The sequence below is a fragment of the Mus musculus genome, chromosome 11 (assembly GCF_000001635.26).
Source record: "Mus musculus strain C57BL/6J chromosome 11, GRCm38.p6 C57BL/6J".
Taxonomy (NCBI): domain Eukaryota; kingdom Metazoa; phylum Chordata; class Mammalia; order Rodentia; family Muridae; genus Mus; species Mus musculus.
Window position 1 is genome coordinate 101,570,861 of NC_000077.6, and position 20,934 is coordinate 101,591,794.

Genomic DNA, 20,934 nt, shown 5'->3' on the forward strand with positions numbered 1-20,934 from the left:
AACCCTGTCTCAAAAAGAAAGGCAACCTGGCCTGCTGCTAAACTCCTGGTAGCGTTTCTCCTTAACACTCATCTCCTAGAGTATCCCTGAGCCCAAAGACATCTTCATCTGCCTGTTGCTTGCTGCAGTCTGTCGTTACTTTTTTGTTAGTGGAACAGACTGTACTGTTTGAACTTAGAGCTAACCAGTGTTAATTTCCTGGTTTGGGCTAACTGTACTTTCATTAAGTTGTAGAGGATGGTAGGTGAAAGAACAGTATGTGAACTCTTTACTGTTTCTGCAGCTTTTCTAGACGTCCCAAATAAAATAAAAAATGTAAATGTAGAGGTTCTGCTATGTTTTTATTTTAGGGGTGACCTTGTCAGCCTGGTGCTTGAGCTCTGTTGAGGTCCTAAAATATATCCCGATTATTTGTCCCTATAGGAAGCTTTTCTTCTAGCTGAAGAAGAGATTCCATTGGGTGAGGTGACAAAGCAGACAGAAGGGACAGGAGCCAGTGCCTCACAGAAGACAAGACGCGCTGCCAGTGAAAGGGAGCTGTACATTCCATCTGTGGACCTCCTGACTGCCCAGGTAAGCAGTCCGCGCTCGGAGGGACAAGGGCAGAGAGAGTGAGTCCTGACAAATGAGCTTTCACCTTGTTACTGAGAAGGTGCTGTAGCCTTCATGGTCCTGGGGAGTTAGAGATGGGCAGGCTGGATCCAGTATCTCATGAGGATAAGATGGTGCGTGGAGCAAGTTTCTAAACTGTTTGCTTCTGAGTGTGAAGCTCAGGCTTGTGCTTCCCCATGGCTTCCCTCCAGTGGTCTTGTAAGCTTAGCCTGCTTCACTCACCTGCCCACTGTCTCTTCTCCCCTGCCAGTTAGAGTTTGAGAACACCATGTTCCTGTTTAACTCTTCTAGTCACTTGGTTGAGGGGGGACATGAATTTAAATAGAATTGAATCCAGGCAATGTCCAGGAGACCTGATGGTCCATTCAGGAAAGAGCATGGCTCCCACTTGTGCTGCAGACACCTTTATTTGGCCATCTCTTTTTCTAGGACCTGCTGTCCTTTGAGCTGCTGGATATAAACATTGTCCAAGAATTGGAGAGAGTGCCACACAACACCCCTGTGGGTAAGATTGTCACTTCACTCATCTTGTTTAGGTGTTGGCATTACACGGTCTCTTCTTGGTCTGCTGTGCAGCGCTAGAGGACGAGGATCCCTCCCATTTTGTGACAGTGAAGTTGTACCCATAGTCCATCTCCTCCTTTCCCTGTCGTCTGTCAGTGCCACAGTACACGTGTGTAAGGGCTGCCGTACTGTAAAGGGACCCCTTCTTCATTCCCTCCCTTTGTTCCTTTCTTCATAGTTTTGTATATTGGCTTTGACCTTGTAGGCCATGTACTTGTTTGTGACTCAGCTTTGATGAGCCAGAGCTAGTTGCGTTCCTGGTGAGCTAGAAAAGTTCTGATGACATGACAGCTGGTGGAGCATATTTGGGTTTATTTTAACCCTGCAGGAAGCAAGAAACCTACAAACTGCTGCTTCTGGACACTTGACTGTTTATGATGTCATGCTTTCTCTCGGTTGATGGTTTTCCTGTCTTCATTCTCCAGATATGACTCCCTGCATGTCTCCTCTGCCACATGACAGTCCTTTAATAGAGAAGCCAGGCTTGGGGCAGATACAGGAAGAGAGTGAAGGGGCGGGATTTAAAGCACCTCCTGGTAAGGGGTTAAATATCTGTAAAGCACGTGCCTTCCCTTTCCATCCACCTCTCCTCACACGTCCATTCCTCATTACCTCTACCTCAGCAAATCGATGTCCCATGGCATCCCTCGCTCTCTACGTCTCATGACAGCAGGGGCAGCTCTTCCCCCACCCAGGCTTAGGATGCACTGACTGGTGAGAGCTCTCAGCTCTTCAGACACTAAGTACAGGCAGGCTTTGTATGTCTTTCAGATTCCACTGTATCAGCAAAGAGGAAAGCTGAGACCCCTGCTTCGGTCGAAGAAACAGAAGAAGACCTGAGTGGGACCCAATTTGTATGTGAGACTGTAATTCGATCCCTTACCTTGGATGCTGCTCCAGACCACAACCCTCCTTGCAGGCAGAGGTCCCCACAGAGTGAGTGTCCCTAGATTCCTTGCTGAGGAGGGAGGAAGGTTAATCTTGGTGGGCTTTTGACGATGCTGGCACGCTTACTAGAGCACCGAGAACAAAGAAGCCACCCTAACTCGTTTCTGTCCTCTCTCAGGGGAATTACAGCTGTATTCCACCGAGGGACAGCAGCCACTTGTGCTGCCTGGATTCTGCAGAAAGGATTCTTCCTGTAAGTTGACAGGATGCCTCAGCAAAAGCTTCCATTGGCAGCTGAGTCTTCTCCTTTCTCGCAAGGGCAGCAATCTGAAAAGTGGGAGGTAACACAAGAATGCCAGGCTGTCCCCAGCATTAAGTTCTACCATAAAAACCCCTTTGCAGTTCTGGAGAGTGGATGTGGATGGAGAACTTGTCTTACAAGCTCGGGGAGCTCAGCTCCATGTCCAGCACTCAGTAAAACCTCAGGTGTTGTGGCAGACCCTGTCTCAAAAGTAAGGTAGATGGACAGACATTTATAAATGCCTTTAATCCCAGAATTCCTGGTGCAGGTGTAGGCACATCTCTCTTAAGTTTGAAGGCCAGCTATGTAGTGAAACACCATTTCAAACAAAAGATGTGGGAATGACTTCTAGGGAACTACACCCAGTGTTGGCCTCCTCTCTGGTCTTCAGACAGTCTCACTTATCTACCTGCACACTTGTGCACTAACATGCACAAGACCTTCAGAACAGACTGCTAGTATCAAATTGATAGAGCCAGTTCCATATGTCTCAATAACTATCCAAAAAAATTCAGTTTCTAGTGAATCATAATAATACCAAATTCGAGCCGGGCGTGGTGGTGCACACCTTTAATCCAGCACTCGGGAGGCAGAGGCAGGCGAATTTCTGAGTTCAAGGCCAGCCTGGTCTACAAAGTGAGTTCCAGGACAGCCAGGGCTACACAGAGAAACCCTGTCTTGAAAAACCAAAAAAAAACAAAAAACCAAATTCAAGGGCTTGGGAAGATAGCTCAGTGGGTAACAGCCCTTACTCTTTAAACGAGACCTGAGTTTCAATCCTCATTACCCACCTAAAAGCCAAACACAGCCCTATCTTCCTGTAACCCCAGCATCAGGGAACTGAGACAAGTAGATCCCCAGAGCTCACTGCCAGCCAGCTTAGCCAAAATGGCCAGCTTTAAGTTCAGGGAGAGCCATGAGGAAGACACTTGATGTCCTCATCTGACCTACATGCACACATTCAGGTATAATCAGTATATATCACACATACCAAAAAAAAAATGAAATTTGACCTGCATATACCTTTAAATGTGATTTTCCTATTTTTGCTTAAAGTGAACATGCACATGAATGCTTTTTTTTTTGTACATACAAATAGAAGAAAGGTGTGGAGGGATAAACCAGTTATTCATAGTTACTGCTCTGATAGGATCTTGAGGCCTTTCTACCCACTCCTAAGATTTACCAGTGTTCTCATCAGACTTTATCACTTCTCTAAGGTAAAGGAAAGCAAGCAGACAACATGAAGTGCTTACGACGAGTCCTTTTTCTGCCACTGATAGCTAGCCTACGAGTTTGTTTTTTTTAATTTAAAAATTTATTTATTATTATTATAAATAAGTACACTGTAGCTGTCCCCAGATGTACCAGAAGAGGGCGTCAGATCTCATTACGGGTGGTTGTGAGCTACCATGTGGTTGCTGAGATTTGAACTCATGACCTTTAGAAGAGCAGTCAGTGCTCTTAACCACTGAGCCATCTCATAGCCCCCCATAGCTTATCAGTTCTGATGGAGCTTTATCTCAGTCTTAACTTTCACAATAAAAAGAAAAAAGGACAGTAGGATTCACAGTGCTCATTGGAAGCCTGGCTGTTTGAGCCCACACACCTGTTTCTGTTGACTTCCCATCTATTTGTTTTGGCATCGTCTTGAGACAGAATACAGTCATGGCTCTAGAAACAGCCCATTCCTCTGGTTCTTTCCACTGTGCCCGTTGTGCTAGCTCGTGATCCACGGCCTCTTCCCTCACGGTGGTTACTTTTATTCCTTAGTGAAATTTGCCTTGCCTGAAGAAGGACCGCGTGGAGATGAGAGGGAGGAGATTGTCCACATTGTTGAGGAAGAAGTCGTTGAGGAAGAGGAGGAAGTCCAAGATGAAGAAGTCCAAAGTCAGTCTTCTGCTTCCTCTGAAGATTATATCATCATCCTTCCTGAGTGCTTTGATACCAGCCGCCCCCTGGGGGACTCCATGTACAGCTCTGCGCTCTCCCAGCCAGGCCTGGAGCGAGGGGCTGAAGGCGAACCTGGGATCGAGTCTGGGCTGGAACCAACTGAGGCTAGAGAGAGACTCCCAGAGAGGGAGAGCCAGCCACAGGAGCAGAGCATCAGCGACATCCTCACAACCTCACAGCCTCTGGACACGGTGCCTCTAGTCCCCGAGGTGGCAGGACTTCCAGCAGCATTGTCCAGGTACTGCTCAGCACCTCAGCCCCCCTGTTCTCCAGAGCTGGAATGACCAGCTTCATCTCCAAACCTTTCTTTTTCTATAATCTAAACTTAGGTGAATAAAAATTATACTCAGATTTCTCAGCACTTGTAAATTTGAGATTTAAACAAATGTTTGTTTTAGTTACCCTTACTTCCCTGAACATAGACTGTCTACTGACTTTTTTATAAAAAATCTTTAAATACAAACATCTCTGGATGATCCCTTTATGTTTTGATTCTTAAGTTGAGTAACTGTAACAAAAATGTGGGTGAAGGGCTGGAGAGATGGCTCAGCGGTTGAGAGCACTGACTGCTCTTCCAGAGGTCCTGAGTTCAAATTCCAGCAACCACATGGTGGCTCACAACCATCCATAATGAGATCTGACGCCCTCTCCTGGTGTGTCTGAGGACAGCTGCAGTGTACTTACATATAATGAATAAATATTTTTTTAAAAAAATGTGGGTGAGGATTTGTCAGCTCCAAGGTTTGCCTGGTGAGTGTGAGGGCCTGTTCAGCAGAAAAGCTCGAATCTTCCATGTGCTGCTCTCACAGGCAGAGATATGTATTAAGTAACTTACAGATATATACCACGTCTACTGGAGCTGGGTCATTGTCTCTACTATTCGTATAGAAAATGTGAGAGCCCTAAATATAATAAAGAGTGCTCAGGAAGGGAGAGGTGACCTGAATGAAGCCAGTTTCTCTAGCTGGATTGTGGCTAGAGAGGACATCAGAGAGTGGAACTCAGTCCTTCTGACCTTCACACTGCCAGATTCACACATGATGGGATCAGCAGCCACGCTGCTGCACTCTCCTAGTGCTTGTGGCTACTCTTCAGCTCACCTTCACTGTTCTCTCTTTCTAAAGGAGCGCCCCTTGTGGACAGTGTGAGTCATCAGGAGTGGATTCACCAGGAGTGGATTCACCAGCTACCATGCACGAAGTTCCCCCAGCCCCTGATGACATCAGAGGAGGTAAGCCAGGCTCTCTCCCTTGCTCCTTTCCAGTGGACGGACACCAGGTATGAAGAGGCTCTCCGTTTCTGAGACCCGTGGCCTTGTTCACAGACTTTGCCTCTCCCTCTTTCTGTATGCCTCCCTCATGCTCTGGGTTTCCACTCTTTGTTTGTTTTTTGTTTTTTGAGACAGGGTTCTCTGTGTAGCCCTGGCTGTCCTGAAACTCACTCTGGTCTCGAACTCAGAAATCCGCCTGCCTCTGCCTCCTGAGTGCTGGGGTTAAAGGCGTGAGCCACCACGCCCGGCCTGGGTTTCCACTCTTAAGCCTGTTGCAGACCTTGCAGAGGTGGGCACTGTGCTGTGCTGGGAAGAGCAGCCTTGGAAGCCAGCCAGCTCCAGCTCCAGTTTTGCTTTTCCTCACAGACTAATGCGGCAGCTCAGCTGGTTTGTGATGCCTTCAGGACTGCGCCCTTATTTTAGGTCTCAGGACTGTAGAACTGTGAAGGAGTCAGGAGGTCCCCACTCAAGGTCACTTCCTCTTCCAAAAAATGCCCAACCTAAAACTCTGCGAACTAACACATCAGGGTTACAGGATTAGAGGGTTATTTTTCTACTCAATGATGTCCCCAGCATTTCTAGACAATTTGTCTTCCTCTGTGACTTAAATCAGCCACAGACCTTTCTAAAACTTAAAAGAGGAAAAGAAAGGAGAAAAAAACTAAAGACACCCCCATTAACTTGCCGCCTGCCTTGATAATAGCTTGTGGGTGCTGCAGCTAACCAACAGCTCTTTTGCTTTTAGAGCCCAGAGGCTCAACAGGACTCGCAAACAGCAGACAGAGGAGCTGTGACCACTCAAGGTAACGACCTTGTGAAGTCTCTTCTTGAGAAACAGGAAGACATCCCAGCATTGCTTCTGCTTGAATGAGCCTCTGAGAGCAGGTGGCGAGCACCTTAAATGAGCACCTTCCAAGCACAGGAAGGAGCACCCTCATTCCTCCTTGTTCTTACGTCTGACACTTATGAGCACCACCGGCAGAGAGCTAAAGCTCATGCTTAAGTGCATCACTTTTTAGGGATTACCCTGAAATCCACCTCACCTGTAATGCCCAAGAAGACAAGCAGGCCAAGCCCCAGGTGCATCTAGCTGGTTTTCTTACATACCGCTGCCTCTCTGGTCCCTGCCGTCTCAGATCAGAATCCAGAAAAATCACATTTCCTTTGCCAGGTTTTCTCTGAGATGTACAGACAGATGGCTGATATCCAGGTGTGCCCATGACCACATTAATTTTCAGCTGGGATGGAAAACTGGCGTAGTAACTAGGGTGTGCGTTTCCTGCAGTACTCAGGTCTTCTGCCAGCCGAGCCAGAGCCCTGCAGCAAACCAAGATCTGTAGCTATGAAAACATTTCATTCTCTCTTTTTACATCTGATTTTTTTTTTCTTTTAAGGATACCTTATTTTTCTTTCGAGATTATCACCCACATTATCTTGTAAGGTCATGTTTTATTAGGGGAGATAATTTGGTTTTCCTCTGTAGGCACCACAATGGGAGCAGCATTGCTGGAGGACTGGTGAAGGGGGCTTTGTCTGTTGCTGCCTCTGCGTACAAGGCCCTGTTTTCTGGGCCACCAGTCACTGCACAGGTCAGTGTGTGGTTTCTTTTCCTTAACTTCAGCCCCCAAGTCACCAGTGCAAATGGCAGTCCTTCTGTCTGGATTGGCAATTAACATGGCAAGGACTATGTGTAGACAGTCTCTTTAATGAACACACAGCCTGCCCGCCATTTCCTATCATTTTAATTAATTAAGCTACTCTGGGAAAAACAGGAAAAGAACCTAAGATTTGTTGAAGACTGCATGTACAAAGTTGCTGTTCTACAACAACGTAGTGGACATACTACGGGATAATAAGACACACATTCCTGTCAAACAACTGTAGGGAATTGGCAAAGTATATACATTTCCAGGACAGGATAGGACACTGTGCTAGTGCATCTCCACCTACTGGGACTGAGGCTCTTGGGAGTTAGTATCTGAAGCACAAAGCAAGTGTACCCCAGAAAAGTAATGCTGGATATGATAGCGCTCACCTATATTCCCAGCTACTCAGGAAGCAGAAAAATTGCAAGTTCAAGGCCAGCCTGGGCTACATAGTAAAACCTTTTTTCAAAATAAAATTTGAGAATATAAAACCATAAAAAGGTACAAATGTAGTTTAGTAACAGTAGAACTCTTGCTTAGCACCCTAGGTTCAGTTACAGGTCTTGTCTTCTCCTTTGGAGATAGAGTAGTGTAGCTGGAAGAGTTGTGAGTGAGCGGATGATGGATTGATCTGAAGAGGAGAAAAGACCAACTCTAAGTGCGGGGGTTTTATTCTAAGACATAGAAGGGGAGGGTTGTTGTGTTGTTATGGGTTTGTTTGTTTGCTTTTGGAACAGAGTCTCTACATATCTCTGGCTGTCACTGTAGAGCAGGCTAGCCTTAAACTTACAAATTCATCTGCTTCTGAGAGCTGGGACTAAAGGCTCTACACCTCCATTAACAGGAAAGAGATAGGCGCGTGAGGACCTGCCGGTGATTTAAGTGATTAGCAAAGGAGTGCAAGGATAAAGCTCAGGCTTTAGCCTAGGTACTCAGTATCACGCATCTCAGTGAATAAAGGTGCTTGCTGCCAAGCCGTGACACCCGGAGTTCCGATCCCGGGAAGGAGAGAACTGACTCTCACAAGTTGTCCTCTGGCATTCACATGAGCACCCCACACACAAACATACAGTAAAATGCATAATAAACTGGGCGTGGCGGCGCAAGCCTTTAATCCCAGCACTTGGGAGGCAGAGGCAGGTGGATTTCTGAGTTTGAGGCCAGCCTGGTCTACAGAGTGAGTTCCAGGACAGCCAGGGCTACACAGAGAAACCCTGTCTCAAAACTAAAAAAAAAAAAAAAAGCATAATAAATACACCCCCAAGTAAAACAAGTTTATTACTTGCCAGTTTTCTTAATGTTGAATTTACAACTTATCCAGGTTAAAAGTAAAGTCATGCAGCATGCAGTTGGCTGTGTACACCTCCATTACAGAGGATGGATTTGACCTGAGGCTGAAGTTTGAGAGTCATTTACATACAGGTTCTAGCAGGAGCTGTGTGATTGGATAAGATTATCCAGGAAAAATAAAAGGCAGAAGCAGCCTTTTAAGTATCAAAGCAACAGGATTCTACTAAAACAGAACTTAGAAGAAACAGGGCCACTGCTGCAACTTGGGGAGGTTTATAAGGGATCAGTAGACAGTGCTAAATGCTGCAGAGAGCTGTGACCTAATGGTGAGGAATTTGACAATTCAAGTATGCCTTGCTAGCTACGTGGGGGAAGGAAGGTAAATATTAGTCTACATGTCTACACTAGGCAGAAGGTGGTGTTTATAAAAGAGACTTAAGGTTGGCAAGCCTAGCAGTGAAACATGTTATCAGTACAAATGAGAGGAAAGATTTCTGAGGTAGTAATGGTAAAGAGAAAAAAATGTGCCAGACGTGATGGTACCATCCTTTAATCTCAGCACTTGGGAGGCAGATAGATCTCTGTGAGTTGGGGGGGGGGGGGGGGTTGTTCCTGTAAACGGGTGTTAGCTTCCTCTTAATGAGATCACTTCTGTTTTGAGAGTAAAAAGTCAAAAAGACTGCCCAAAATATAATTTCACAAGTCTACGCCCATCTTACTTGCTATCTGGTGAGGTTCTGTCTCAAGCCATCCTCAGGAAGTCTCTCTTGCTCATATTTGCTCATTACCACTATTTTATGTTAAAGTCTTCGAGGCTTCTCGTCATCTTGCTCTTCAATTATTACTTGGCTGAAGAATGGGTGGTTTTGTTTGTTTGGGGTTTTGGATACAAGGGCTCATTCTGTAGCCAAACCTATGTTCTTCCTCCAAGCAGGAATCGCAGGTGTGAGCCACTGTGCCTGAGCGCGCTGCTTTCAGAAAGTCCTCTGAAGCATCCTCTGTCACCCTCTCCTTCAGTTACGCACACACATAGTCAGCAGCACTGTCAACCCCATTGACTTGTTAGGGAAACAGGAAAGTTGTGCCCTTGCATCTGATCACCCAACACTTTGAATAAGGAGGAAACACTAGGATGACAGTGTAATACAGATTTGCAAAGAAGCAAATTATATAGAAAAATGTCTCCTTGTCTCTGCACAGCCCATCGTTTCTGAAGATCAGACCACAGCCCTGATGGCCCATCTCTTTGAAATGGGATTCTGCGACAGGCAGCTGAACCTAAGGCTGCTGAGAAAACACAATTACAATATCCTGCAGGTTGTGACAGAGCTCCTTCAAGTGAATAACAACGACTGGTACAGCCACCGCTATTGAGGACTGACCTTGTATTAAATAACTGCCTGCCGCTCAGAGGTGGTCTCTCTGCTGTCATTGAGTGTGGGTGGAAGCCCTTGCTTGCTTTTTAATCTGATGAATCTATGTCTCTGAATTGTCAAAACAGTACCTGTTACAGTATTTTTTGGAGCAAATCAAAGGCCAGAACTTAAATTTTCACTGTAGAAATGGGATGAATGGTAGGAAGACAGTTTTCAACTCAGCTGGACAGAACTCTCGCCGCTGTAGTCCGTGGAAGCGAGTAACTTGGACTTCCTTAGATCGCTTTTCCTTCTGCTTGTATTGAAATTGAGTATTTTCCTTTGGTTCATGTGGATGTTTTTAATGGGCTGTTAAATATTAGTTTGGTTTTTGTTTTTTAAAGATTAACCTTGAATGTTTCCAAGAATTATTCACCTAGTTTCTATAACCAATCGCAAGCCTCATAGCTACATAAAGACAGCAGATCAAGAAAGTCATGTTCCTCAAAGACTTAGAAATGAGGAACACTTTGCTTTCAGAAGGCCTAGCAGGAACCTGGAAGGACAGGAGGCATTCGGGTTAACCCACAGCACCCACTGAGCAGTGTCTGTCAAAGTAATTTTGCATAAATTTTATTTAAGGAGAATCCTGGGTAGTGTGAAATATTTTGCTAATCCTATGGGGGGGGCACCTGTTACAGAAAGGGAAAGTTAGTAGTCGTCCTTTTACTGACTGTCACAGTGGATTGGAAGGACAAGCATGTGCAAATACTCATCTCAGTAAGGTCGGGTGTGGGTGAAAGGACACAGAACTGCTGCTGACTTTCCGAATGTGTGGAATCCCCTTGTGAGGTATCCAGCCCTAGAAAGCCGAGAACAGGAAGTAATGCTTTGGGGCTAACCCACAGAAAGGTTAGTTTACCATTAGAATAGATGGGAAGAAGGCTCTGTCAAGAGTTCTAGGTCTCATTTAGTTTATAAAGGGAAGCTTTGGGTCCAGATGGTGAAAGAAAAGGCAACACAACACTAAAGATTTTATTCATGTTTGAGAAAAGGTATCTGAACTCCAGCTCAAAGGGGATAGTTAAAATAGTATTATTTAACTTAGTTGGTATTTATAATAAATGGCGATCTTAATTACTCATAATATGTTTATTTACAATCTAACTCTTGAATGCTTCTAAATAAACCACAATTCAAACTGCAAGCCAACCAAGCTGTTTATTGTTTAAAATGTTTTCCTGGGGTTTGGGGTAGAGGCAGAGCCCCATGATGTGAGAAATTGGGTATATTTGGAGGGACCTGTCCATCTAGGTCCAGTTTTTCGTTCCGTTGTACTTGCACGTAGCAACTTAAAAGAATTGTGAATACGTGTTATTTGAAACTCGTACCTGAACTAGTTTGGTCCTGGCGATAGCAACATTTGTCCTGTGAGACTCGCAGAGCCGGAAGTGTCTTCCAGTGGCCTCTCAGGAGGAGAGGGCGGGGCGGGAGCGAGGGGCGGGGCCGAGCCCGGCTTGGACTCCGAGCTTGTGTTAAATGTGCAGCTCCCGCAGTTTCGATTTTGCTGAGGGCGTTGTCACCTGGTAAGGCGTCCCTGGGACCCCATCTCTTTACCCTTTTCAAAGCAAGAATTCAGAGACGTTTGGGCTTACTCAGCGCCCAACACGTTGTTGCCCAAATTTGACTAACGGCCAGTGAGGTGGGATTTAAAATCCTTCCTCGATGAAATCCTACCTTTTCCTTCCTTGCCTACCATAGCAGAATCCCCTAGTAGAGAGGACTTGACCCTCCCGGTAGACAAGAGTCCCTGCTCCCCACTTTCAACACATTGACTCTCTCTGGTCTCCGCTGAATTGAGCTGTTCAACTCCACCCTACCCTAGAGGCCCTTCTCCCCAAAGGAGCATTCCAGAAAACCCAATCTTGGAGCTGAGCAGAGCCTGGAATCCCAGACCTAAACCAGGTGAGTAAGGGTCTTTATTTTAGCCCAGGAAGATGTGAGTATCCTAAGGAGTTACTGCGTCATTCAAGCCACTACTCAGGGATTGGGGGCAAAGTTCAGATTTGGCCTTGACCTTGCCTTAGGAAGAACAGACTCCGAAGTCTCAGAAAGCAATGAATGGATCAAGGCTCCCTCCCAGTCCAGTTTCACAGGGTTTCTTAGCCACAGCTCTTTTTTTTTTTTTTTTTTTTTTTTTGGTTTTTTCGAGACAGGGTTTCTCTGTATAGCCCTGGCTGTCCTGGAACTCACTCTGTAGACCAAGCTGGCCTCGAACTCAGAAATCCGCCTGCCTCTGCCTCCCGAGTGCTGGAATCAAAGGCGTGCGCAACTCTGACCCCTTAAGCCCTGCTTTTCCAGCCAAACTCCCGAATAGAAAGAAGCCTGCCTTCTACACTCCCAATCAGATTTCAGGCCTATCTGCTCTGGGATTTCTACAGAGTAATCACTTGATTAGAAAAGACAAAAGGACCCTTCCATAATAGGAAGCTGTGCTTCCCGCTCCTAGTCCTACCCAGCTTCCCTGTCTTTAAAATAAAGGACAGCTCAGCTTTTCCTGGTTTAAAAAAAAAAATTCTACATTCACTTGCAGAAATCCCTTAAAGTGAAATAACTTCTGCTTTTCTTTGATTTCCTCTGAATTGAACTCTTACTTAAAAAAAAAAAAAAAAGAGTTCCAAGGCACCTCCCAAACTGTTCTTCCCTAAGCAAAAGCTTCTTAGATAATGGTAGGGCTTCTTGGCAATCTTAAAAACTTAAAACCTCACATCAGTGCTAACAGGTTAATAGCTCTGAACCTTGTTTTATTTCTCATTAGTGAAAAATTCCGCTGGACTATGGGTAAGGCAGTCTCCCAGCTCACCTCTCGGAAGGATGAGGACAAGCCTATCCTACCTGATAACCCAGCCATGGCCAGCCAGGCTGCCAACTACTTCAGCACTGGTAGCAGCAAGCCAGCACACTCCTGTATGCCTTATGAAAAGGCTGCTAGTTCCAGCTTTGTGACTTGTCCTACCTGCCAAGGCAATGGGGAGATCCCCCAAGGTGAGTAGCCCAAGGCTCTGGAAATACTCTAGAAACCAGGGAGCGATCCGGATCTGCCCCTCCACATCTCCTGGAGTAGGTAGACCTCTCCTACGTATGCAGTCTCAGGCTGGCCAAGAAGGACCCAGGTCCTGCTGTGGTTCTATTCCCCAGCTCCTAGAGGAAAGTTTCGTGTCTGTCTGTTCCTCAAGCCAGTGTCTTGGGATTTGGGAAGTTAAAAATGACCTTTTCAAGCCAAGCGTGGTGGCGCACACCTTTAATCCCAGCACTCGGGAGGCAGGGGCAGGCGGATTTCTGAGTTCAAGGCCAGCCTGGTCTACAAAATGAGTTCCAGGACAGCCAGGGCTATACAGAGAAACCCTGTCTCGGAAAAAAAAAAGGACCTCTCCAAAGGAACAGGGCCACCTCTGACTTTGTAGTGACTCAGTGTGTCTCATACCTGGTTATGGAAGTCCCATTCCTCTCCGAGCTGAAAGCTGGGCTGTCAACTTCAATTTTGACAGTGCTCCCAATCCTGCCATGGGACAGAGGCATCGTGCTCCTGGCACTGCAAGATGGAGTGGAGGGGCGCTTGAGGGAGGCTGGCACAGGAAATGTTTGTCATGGGCACTCCTTGGCATTCTCTCTCTCTTTCTCTCTCTCTCTCTCTCTCCCTCTGCAGAGCAAGAGAAGCAGCTGGTTGCTCTCATCCCTTATGGAGACCAAAGGCTGAAGCCCAGACGCACGTGAGCTTCATACATCCCTTAGGGGCTGCCTTACCTGTCTCCCCTCTTTAGATCTCCCGGTTTGTTTGGTTTTTTTCCATTGGTTTTCATCTAGAAGCCCGAGTCTTACTGTGCTCAAACTTACACTACATTCGTGTTTCCAAGGATTGTTTGTTTAAGAATGATAGTAATAGTATTAGCGGCTGGGATTGTAGCTCACTGATAGTGTGTTTGCTTAGCCAACATGCACGAGGCCCTGGGTTTGATCTTTAGCAATAAAAAGCCAATGCCATAGTTTTGCTAATTAACTTTGTTTCATAATGTAGGTGACATATGTTAAAATATCATGCCCCGTAAATATGTACACTTATATGTCATTCAAAATATAACATAATATAAGGCAGCATGGATCATAGCTAAGGGATAGCTAAGGCCATTTCATGGCTGTACAAGTCCTTCCAAGAGAGAATAAATCGCCCTGGTTGCCGCTACTTTTGCTATTGCAGTTTATGTTTCTTTCTACGAGAGATTGAAAACAAGCTGCTCAGATCTCTGTTCTGGACCACTTTGGAACCTCAGAAGCAGCCCTGGGCTTCAGTGTGGTGCCCATGATCCTTTATGTGGTCAGCATCCATTTACCATGGATCCCCGTAACCTCCTCCAAAGACCCTCAGCTTCTACCTGAGAGCTGTTGCCCAGCCTCCTCCCCAGCCACTGTACTAAAAGTACATCTCCCAAGAGATGGCTCAGCAGGTCAAGGTGCTTGCTCTCTAGTCTATAACCTGAGTTCAAACTCCAGGCCTCACATGGTGTCTTAGTCAGGGTTTCTATTCCTGTACAAACATCATGACCAAGAAGCAAGTTGGGGAGGAAAGGGTTTATTTGGCTTACACTTCCATACTGCTGTTCATCACCAAGGAAGTCAGGACTGGAACTCAAGCAGGTCAGGAAGCAGGAGCTGATGCAGAGGCCATGGAGGGATGTTCTTTACTGGCTTGCCTCACCTGGCTTGCTCAGCCTGCTGTCTTATAGAACCCAAGACTACCAGCCCAGAGATGGTCCCACCCACAAGGGGCCTTTCCCCCTTGATCACTAATTGAGAAAATGCCATACAGTTGGATCTCATGGAGGCATTTCCTCAACTGAAGCTCCTTTCTCTGTGATAACTCCAGCTGTGTCAAGTTGACACAAAACTAGCCAGTACACATGGTAAGAGCAAACTAACTCCCACAAGTGTCCCTCTGTGATAAAATTAGAAACAAGCAGTGCCCCTCATAAAATGCTGAGTCCTGTCTCTTTTAATTCATATCTCTGATTGATTAGCATGGGTAAATGGTATCCCATTCAAAGAATTGGCTTTAGTTAAATATTAAAACTCAGAGCTCTCAAATAATCGTGGACTGGTTTCTAGTAGTGACCATAGCACTCGCTGAGATGTTGTTGTGTGCCAGGAACAGTTGTTTTTTCCTCTGTGGACCATAGGAAATTCTATGAAATACAGTTATCTCCACTTACGGACATCCTGGGCTTTTGAAGAGGTTAGATAGTGTCACTGGGCATTATGTCAATGGGGATAGAGAGTTGGGGTGAAAGCCAGGTTGCCTGCCTTCCAATCCTGTTCTGAACCACAGCTAGAGAGCTAAGTGTGCAGTTGCCAGATGATGTGAAAGAGAACGTGTTTGGGGGTCTTGAGTCCCCTCCAGGTTTCTTTGGTGTTCAGATTTCTCTCTTCCTGCTTTCTTTCACGCAGGAAGCTCTTTGTGTTCCTGTCGGTGGCCATCTGCCTGCTGATTTTCTCCCTCACCATCTTTTTCCTGTATCCCCGGCCCATTGCTGTGCGTCCTGTCGGCCTCAACTCTTCCACAGTAACCTTTGAAGACGCTCACGTACAGCTCAACACGACGGTACGTGGTAGCCGCTCCTCATTTCACCCCTACGTTCTTCTCCAAAGCACCACCATGTAGCCTAAGGGGTAGATACCAAGGACCTCGTGGTATGCAGACCATTCTGAGGCAACATGAGCTCCGTAGTAGATCGTATGGAATTGGGACTCCGAATCATGGAGGGTCAGAATCTGGACCAGATCAGTCATAGGAAAGAACAGGGATGTCCAGGAGAAAAAAATGGAGAGAAACAGAGTAGGGTAAAACTGGATATTGGAGGGTTAGAGAAATGGTTTCGCAGTTAAGACCTCTGGCTGTTCTTCCAGAGGACCCAGGTTCAGTTCCCAGCACCCATACGGCAGCTCACACTGCCTGTAATCCGGTTCCGAGTGATTTGACATCCTCACACGGAAATGCATGCAGCCAAAACTCGAGTGCACATAAAAATAAATCTTTAAAAAAAACAAAACAAACAAAAAAAACCTGGCCAGGTGGTGGTGGCACAGACCTTTAATCCCATCACTTACTCAAGAGACAGAGGCAGACAGATCTCTGTGAGTTCAAGGCCAGCCTGGTCTACAAGAGTCAGTTCCAAGACAGTCAGGGCTACATTGAGAAACCTTGCCTTGAAACACACACACACACACACACACACACAGATCCTGAGCCAGCAGCTTTGATGGGTAGATTCTCACTGTGTTACCTAAGTTGGGTCTTAAATTCCCAAGCTCAAGTGATCTCAGCCTCCAGACTGACTGGGACTGTAGGGGTACACCACAGAACCCTTAAAGGTGACCCCTGTCATTAAGAGCCTTCAGAGTCCTTTGAAACTGAGGCCCAAAAGGGTGGGGTGGGACTCAGGCCAAAGAGCTAGGCTGATGCAGCTGCTTGTGCTCTCCCTACCATGGGGTGCCATCGTCACCGTTTCTTTCCTGAAGTTGGAAAGTCGGTTGCGCGTTATGTTGGGACAAACACGCAAAGGAACATTTCCTTAAAGTGGACACAGGAGAGAAGATGTTCTGCTAAAGCAAGCACATGAAAGGACAGGTATGAAGGATACTTGGCTAACATGTAACACACATGTGTTGGTCTACCTTGCATAGTTGAGCTGCGTTTTTCAGGACGCTATAAAGAGAAACACCAAAGCCAGGTGGTGGTGCATGCCTTTAATCCCAGCACTTGGGAGGCAGGGTCAGGTGGATTTCTGAGTTCCAGGCCAGCCTGGTCTACAAAGTGAGTTCCAGGACAGCCAGGGCTATACAGAGAAACCCTGTCTCAGAAAAAAAGAGAGAGAGAGAGAGAGAGAGAGAGAGAGAGAGAGAGAGAGAGAGAGAGAGAGAGAGAGAGAGAGAAACACCCAAAAAAACCTTGTGCTGGTGTGCTGCCATTTCTAGCCGCTTCTGATGACTCACTAATTAGCTGCATGTGCTGAGGCAAGGCGTGTGGAGGACATGTGATGTTTGGAGGGTGTAAATAGGACTGGACAGAGATGCGGAGGCTGAGCTAGGCTTGCTGGTACAGCTAGTTGTGCAATGCTTGTGGGTCACAAGTCTTCGTTGATCTTCACTTCCCTGAGAGAGGCACAGCAGAGCTTGAGCTGAGGCTGAGGCCTGGCTGTCTCTGCGAGGTTGTCGTGTCGCCGCTGTTGCTAACCTGACTACTGAACTGGACTGCTAGTGTATCCGTGAAGTGCGTGCCAGTAGATAGAGCTGCCGCTGCTGACCTATGCACTGAACTGCTGATTTCCAGACAGCACGGATGGGAGTTGCTCCAAAGAGCCTTTCTAAACTGGTCCACATCCCCCATATCCTTTGTTTTCCACTACTTCTGGTGGATAGTGGGCTACAAGGGAGGTTAACGTGTTTTAAGAACCATCATTTAAGGGCTGGAGATATGGCTCAGTGGTTAAGAGCACCAACTGCTCTTCCAAAGGTCCTGAGTTCAAATTCCAGCAACCCCATGTTGGCTCACAACCATTCGTAATGAGATCTGACACCCTCTTCTGGCGCATCTGAAGACAGCTACAGTGTACTTAGATATAATAAATAAATAAATAACATCATTAAAAATAAGTTTTGAGCCGGGCGTGGTGGCACATGCCTTTAATCCCAGCACTCGGGAGGCAGAGGCAGGCAGATTTCTGAGTTGGAGGCCAGCCTGGTCTACAGAGTGAGTTCCAGGACAGCCAGGGCTACACAGAGAAACCCTGTCTCAAAAAAAAAAAAAAAAAAAAAAAAAGTTTTGAGGGCTGGAGAGCTCAGCGGTTAAGAGCACCGACTGTTCTTCCGAAGGTCCTGTGTTCAAATCCCAGCAACCACATGGTGGCCCACAACCATCCGTAATGAGATCTGACACCCTCTTTCTGGTGCATCTGAAGACAGTTACAGTGTACTATAAATAATATATAATAATAAATAAATCTTTTTTAAAAAAGGTCTGAAAAAAATTTTAAATTATGCTTTTCCTTGCTGTCACCTCCAGAATGTCCTGAACATCTTCAACAGCAACTTCTATCCCATCACAGTGACACAGCTGACGGCCGAGGTGCTCCACCAGGCCTCTGTGGTAGGCCAGGTCACCAGCAGCCTCCGCCTGCACATCGGCCCATTGGCCAGTGAGCAGGTAACGTCCCTCTTCCTGGCCAGCCCTCTACACAGGCATGTAATGTGGTGACGGAGAGGGGCCAGCCTGAGGTACAGCTAATCTTGTGCCCCTCTGCTTGACAGATGCCTTACGAAGTTGCCAGCAGGATTTTGGATGAAAACACATAGTGAGTGCCCTTTGGTCTCCTCTCTCCTTAACCAGCTAAATAGTCACTGAAGGGCTGCTGAGGTAAAGGTGTTTGCCACCATACCCTGAGTTTAATCTTCCAGTCTTGCATGATAGGAAGAGAAAGAGAACCCACTCCCACAAGTTGTCCGTTGATATCCAGACATTTACCATTACTCAAGTGTGCCTACACGCAATGTTTCTTGCTTTTTGAGACAGGATTTCTCTGGGTAGCCCTGGCTGTCCTGGAACTCGCTCTGTAGACCAGGCTGGCCTCGAACTCAGAGATCCGCCTGCTTCTGCCTCCCAAATGGTTGGATTAAAGGTGCAAGCCACCACTGCCCAGCAACCAAATGTATTTTTAAATTTTAAAAGTATCCACTTTCTGATTACCGGTTTCCTGGTTGCTTCAGACTCAGGGACCCGCCTCAGGCCTGCCCTCTTGTGGCTAGGACTGCAATATGCAAGGGTAAAAGTCCACATTCTCTTCCTGTTGGGCCTAGATTAGAATGACAGGGTGCAATTTTGTTAATCTTTATGTGAATCGGACTCTTTGAATCCCTGTGGAAGAAAAATACCTAGTTTTCTGCCAAGAAGAGGTCAGGGTGTGCTTGGGCCAATAACGTGGATGGCCAGGTGACCAGGCTCATCCTAGAGAATAAGAGTTAGGAGTGACATCTTAGAGGCTTCCGATGGGAGGCAAGAAAACTGTGCCTTGTGACTTGTAAGTCTCCTTGGAGTTTCCTGACCACCTGCTCACTGTAAAACAAAGTTCAATGTTCTCTCTCTCTCAGCAAAATCTGTACATGGCCGAAAATCAGAGTCCACCATATTCTTTTGAATATCCAGTAAGTATGGCGTGGAACTCCTGTGTCCCCACTCCCACTTCAGTCTCGACTTAGCCATATTACACAGGGTAAAGAAAGAGCACCCGGTAACTGATATCGTCTTTGTTAGCTCCAGAGATTAGGGCCTGTTCCAGATCTTATCTTACACAGGTCTTGCTTAGGCGCCCTGCCTGGAGCTTCGGGAACACAGGTGGGGCAGCTGCCTCAGTATCTTGGCAGAGCAGGTAGCCGAAGGAAGTGGGAGGGAGGTCCTTAGGGAGCCAGCCTCACACACACACAGTAGAGCCAGGCCAAAGCTGTCCTTCCCCTCTCTGATTTTACCACAAGCCCTGCTTCCTCTCCAGGGGTTCTCTGACCTGCTCCTTCCTAAGCCATCCGCAACAGCTGCCCTTCGAGAGCTTTGAATATGTAGACTGCAGAGAAAACATGTCCCTGCCCCACCTGGAGCTGCCCCGCCCAGCCTGATCTGTCTGCCGCCCCTGGACTCCAGGCACCTGCAAGCTGATCTGCAGCTCAGCTCCGTGGAGCTCAAGGAAAGACTGTAGGGACTTTGTTGAAGGAAAAGTCCTGCTTTGGGCCCTGCCTTCCCCTAACACCCTCAGCACACAGAGCTTCTGTAACAATGTCATAGTCCCTGAGTCCTCAGACCTCCCCACTCCCCCACGAGTCGCTTCTGATGGATCTTACCCATGGTCTGTGTGGGGAGGAACGGCTACCTTGGCGTTGTCTTGGGACTGAGCATGTTGGTTACCCAGCTCCGCCAGGGTGGGTCTTCAATCGCAACGAAGAGAAAGCTGTAGTTTTATCTAGACTTTGCAGCATGGATGAATCTTTTTCAAGCTCTCCTCCCAGTAATAAGTGGCTTTGGGGATATCCAGTGCTGTTTCCAAGGTCTCCTTGGGTGACTATAAATGTTCTCCTGTACTGTCTTGCTTTGATCATGTGATAATGAGGGTAATAGACTACTTCTCTCAGTAAATGGTAGACAATAAGGTCCTCATCCTCCCAGGTTCGGAATACTATCCCTGGCTTCCAGGAAGGGAGATTTACACCATCTAAACTCTTCTCTATAGACTGGCTCCAATGCTATCTTCACAGCAGAAACCAAGGAGCTGAGGAGAAACCATCGGGTGTACCCTAGAGCAAAGGCAGAGCCAGTTGCAAAGATATTTATTAAAGGAAAGTTTCTAAGCCCACCATCCAGAGCCCATGTGAGTGCACACAGGTAAGACAGGCAGTAGAGCAGGCCCAGGGGCAGTGTTCAGAAAGCATGAAGGACATAAGCTGTTGATACCAGGCCAAAGCTGTGGGGCTCTCATGGATTCTCTGCATCAGGCCCACCCTCTGCTGTCCTCTGGGATGTGACTGAAGAGTGACAGATTCACCAGAATTTCCTTCCTTGCCTGTCACTACACTGACGCCAAACCACAGGTAACCCCCAGTTTTCTACTGGACTCCAGGTGGAGATATGATGTCTGTTGCCGGAGAGCAGAAATGTGTGTTCTCTAAAGCTAGCTAGCCTCTGCCCTCCAGACAGGTGCAAAGGCGAAGGGCGGTGTGGTTGGGGAAAATTGAATTTGAAGTGAGAAGAATGCAAGGAAATGGTGGTAACTGAGCTGGGTAACTAGCCTGGGGCTACACAGAGGGAGAGGAAGTCTTGTCTGCACCAAGTTTTCCCTCCTGGGTAGCCAGGGCTAAGGTGTACAAACCAAAGGAGACCCAGGGAAGTCAAGCTGAGATTAGAGTGTATAAACCATCAAATGTAAAAGATTTCTAACAATAAATTGTTCTTTAGCCGAAGGAAAA

The 20,934-nt window shown here is 46.8% G+C and overlaps 2 protein-coding genes across 21 annotated transcripts in view; both read left to right on the top strand.

The window, feature by feature from the left end:
* Positions 1-11,091, top strand: part of Nbr1 (NBR1, autophagy cargo receptor) — a 29,845-nt gene extending 18,754 nt beyond the window's left edge. For 2 of the 16 annotated variants that reach the window (NM_001252220.1, NM_008676.3), the window contains exons 15-24: positions 424-573; positions 1,042-1,117; positions 1,602-1,712; positions 1,948-2,112; positions 2,243-2,317; positions 4,139-4,556; positions 5,443-5,549; positions 6,334-6,391; positions 7,072-7,177; positions 9,725-11,091. In NM_001252220.1, coding sequence (NP_001239149.1) covers positions 424-573; positions 1,042-1,117; positions 1,602-1,712; positions 1,948-2,112; positions 2,243-2,317; positions 4,139-4,556; positions 5,443-5,549; positions 6,334-6,391; positions 7,072-7,177; positions 9,725-9,898 — 1,440 coding nt within the window. In that variant the 3' untranslated portion in view covers positions 9,899-11,091. Of the gene's footprint in view, positions 1-423; positions 574-1,041; positions 1,118-1,601; positions 1,713-1,929; positions 2,113-2,242; positions 2,318-4,138; positions 4,557-5,442; positions 5,550-6,333; positions 6,392-7,071; positions 7,178-9,724 lie in introns of all 16 variants that reach the window. The other 14 variants (XM_006532431.1, XM_006532430.1, XM_006532432.1 and 11 more) reach the window with 13 other exon arrangements.
* Positions 11,092-11,381: 290 nt separating this feature from the next.
* Tmem106a (transmembrane protein 106A) lies at positions 11,382-20,928 on the top strand. 5 transcript variants are annotated; one of them, NM_001359326.1, is made up of 9 exons: positions 11,382-11,465; positions 11,641-11,844; positions 12,698-12,924; positions 13,586-13,649; positions 15,379-15,532; positions 17,993-18,133; positions 18,238-18,281; positions 19,075-19,128; positions 19,473-20,926. In NM_001359326.1, exons 3-9 carry the CDS (start codon positions 12,717-12,719, stop codon positions 19,591-19,593), a joined length of 786 nt encoding a protein of 261 aa, NP_001346255.1. In that variant the 5' UTR covers positions 11,382-11,465; positions 11,641-11,844; positions 12,698-12,716; the 3' UTR covers positions 19,594-20,926. The 5 variants fall into 5 exon arrangements, with proteins under 5 accessions (NP_001346255.1, NP_001346256.1, NP_659079.1 ...); NM_001359327.1 differs by having other exon boundaries at positions 11,783-11,844; NM_144830.3 differs by having other exon boundaries at positions 11,765-11,844; positions 19,473-20,925.
* Positions 20,929-20,934: the final 6 nt, after the last annotated feature.

Excerpts from the sequence above, each read along its gene's own strand:
- Tmem106a (XM_030245875.1), top strand. The coding sequence starts at position 11,419 with ATGTGCAGCTCCCGCAGTTTCGATTTTGCTGAGGGCGTTGTCACCTG. Across the intron at positions 12,925-13,585 it reads CAATGGGGAGATCCCCCAAG|AGCAAGAGAAGCAGCTGGTT; the intron begins GTGAGTAGCCCA and ends CTCCCTCTGCAG. Across the intron at positions 18,282-19,074 it reads ATTTTGGATGAAAACACATA|CAAAATCTGTACATGGCCGA; the intron begins GTGAGTGCCCTT and ends TCTCTCTCTCAG.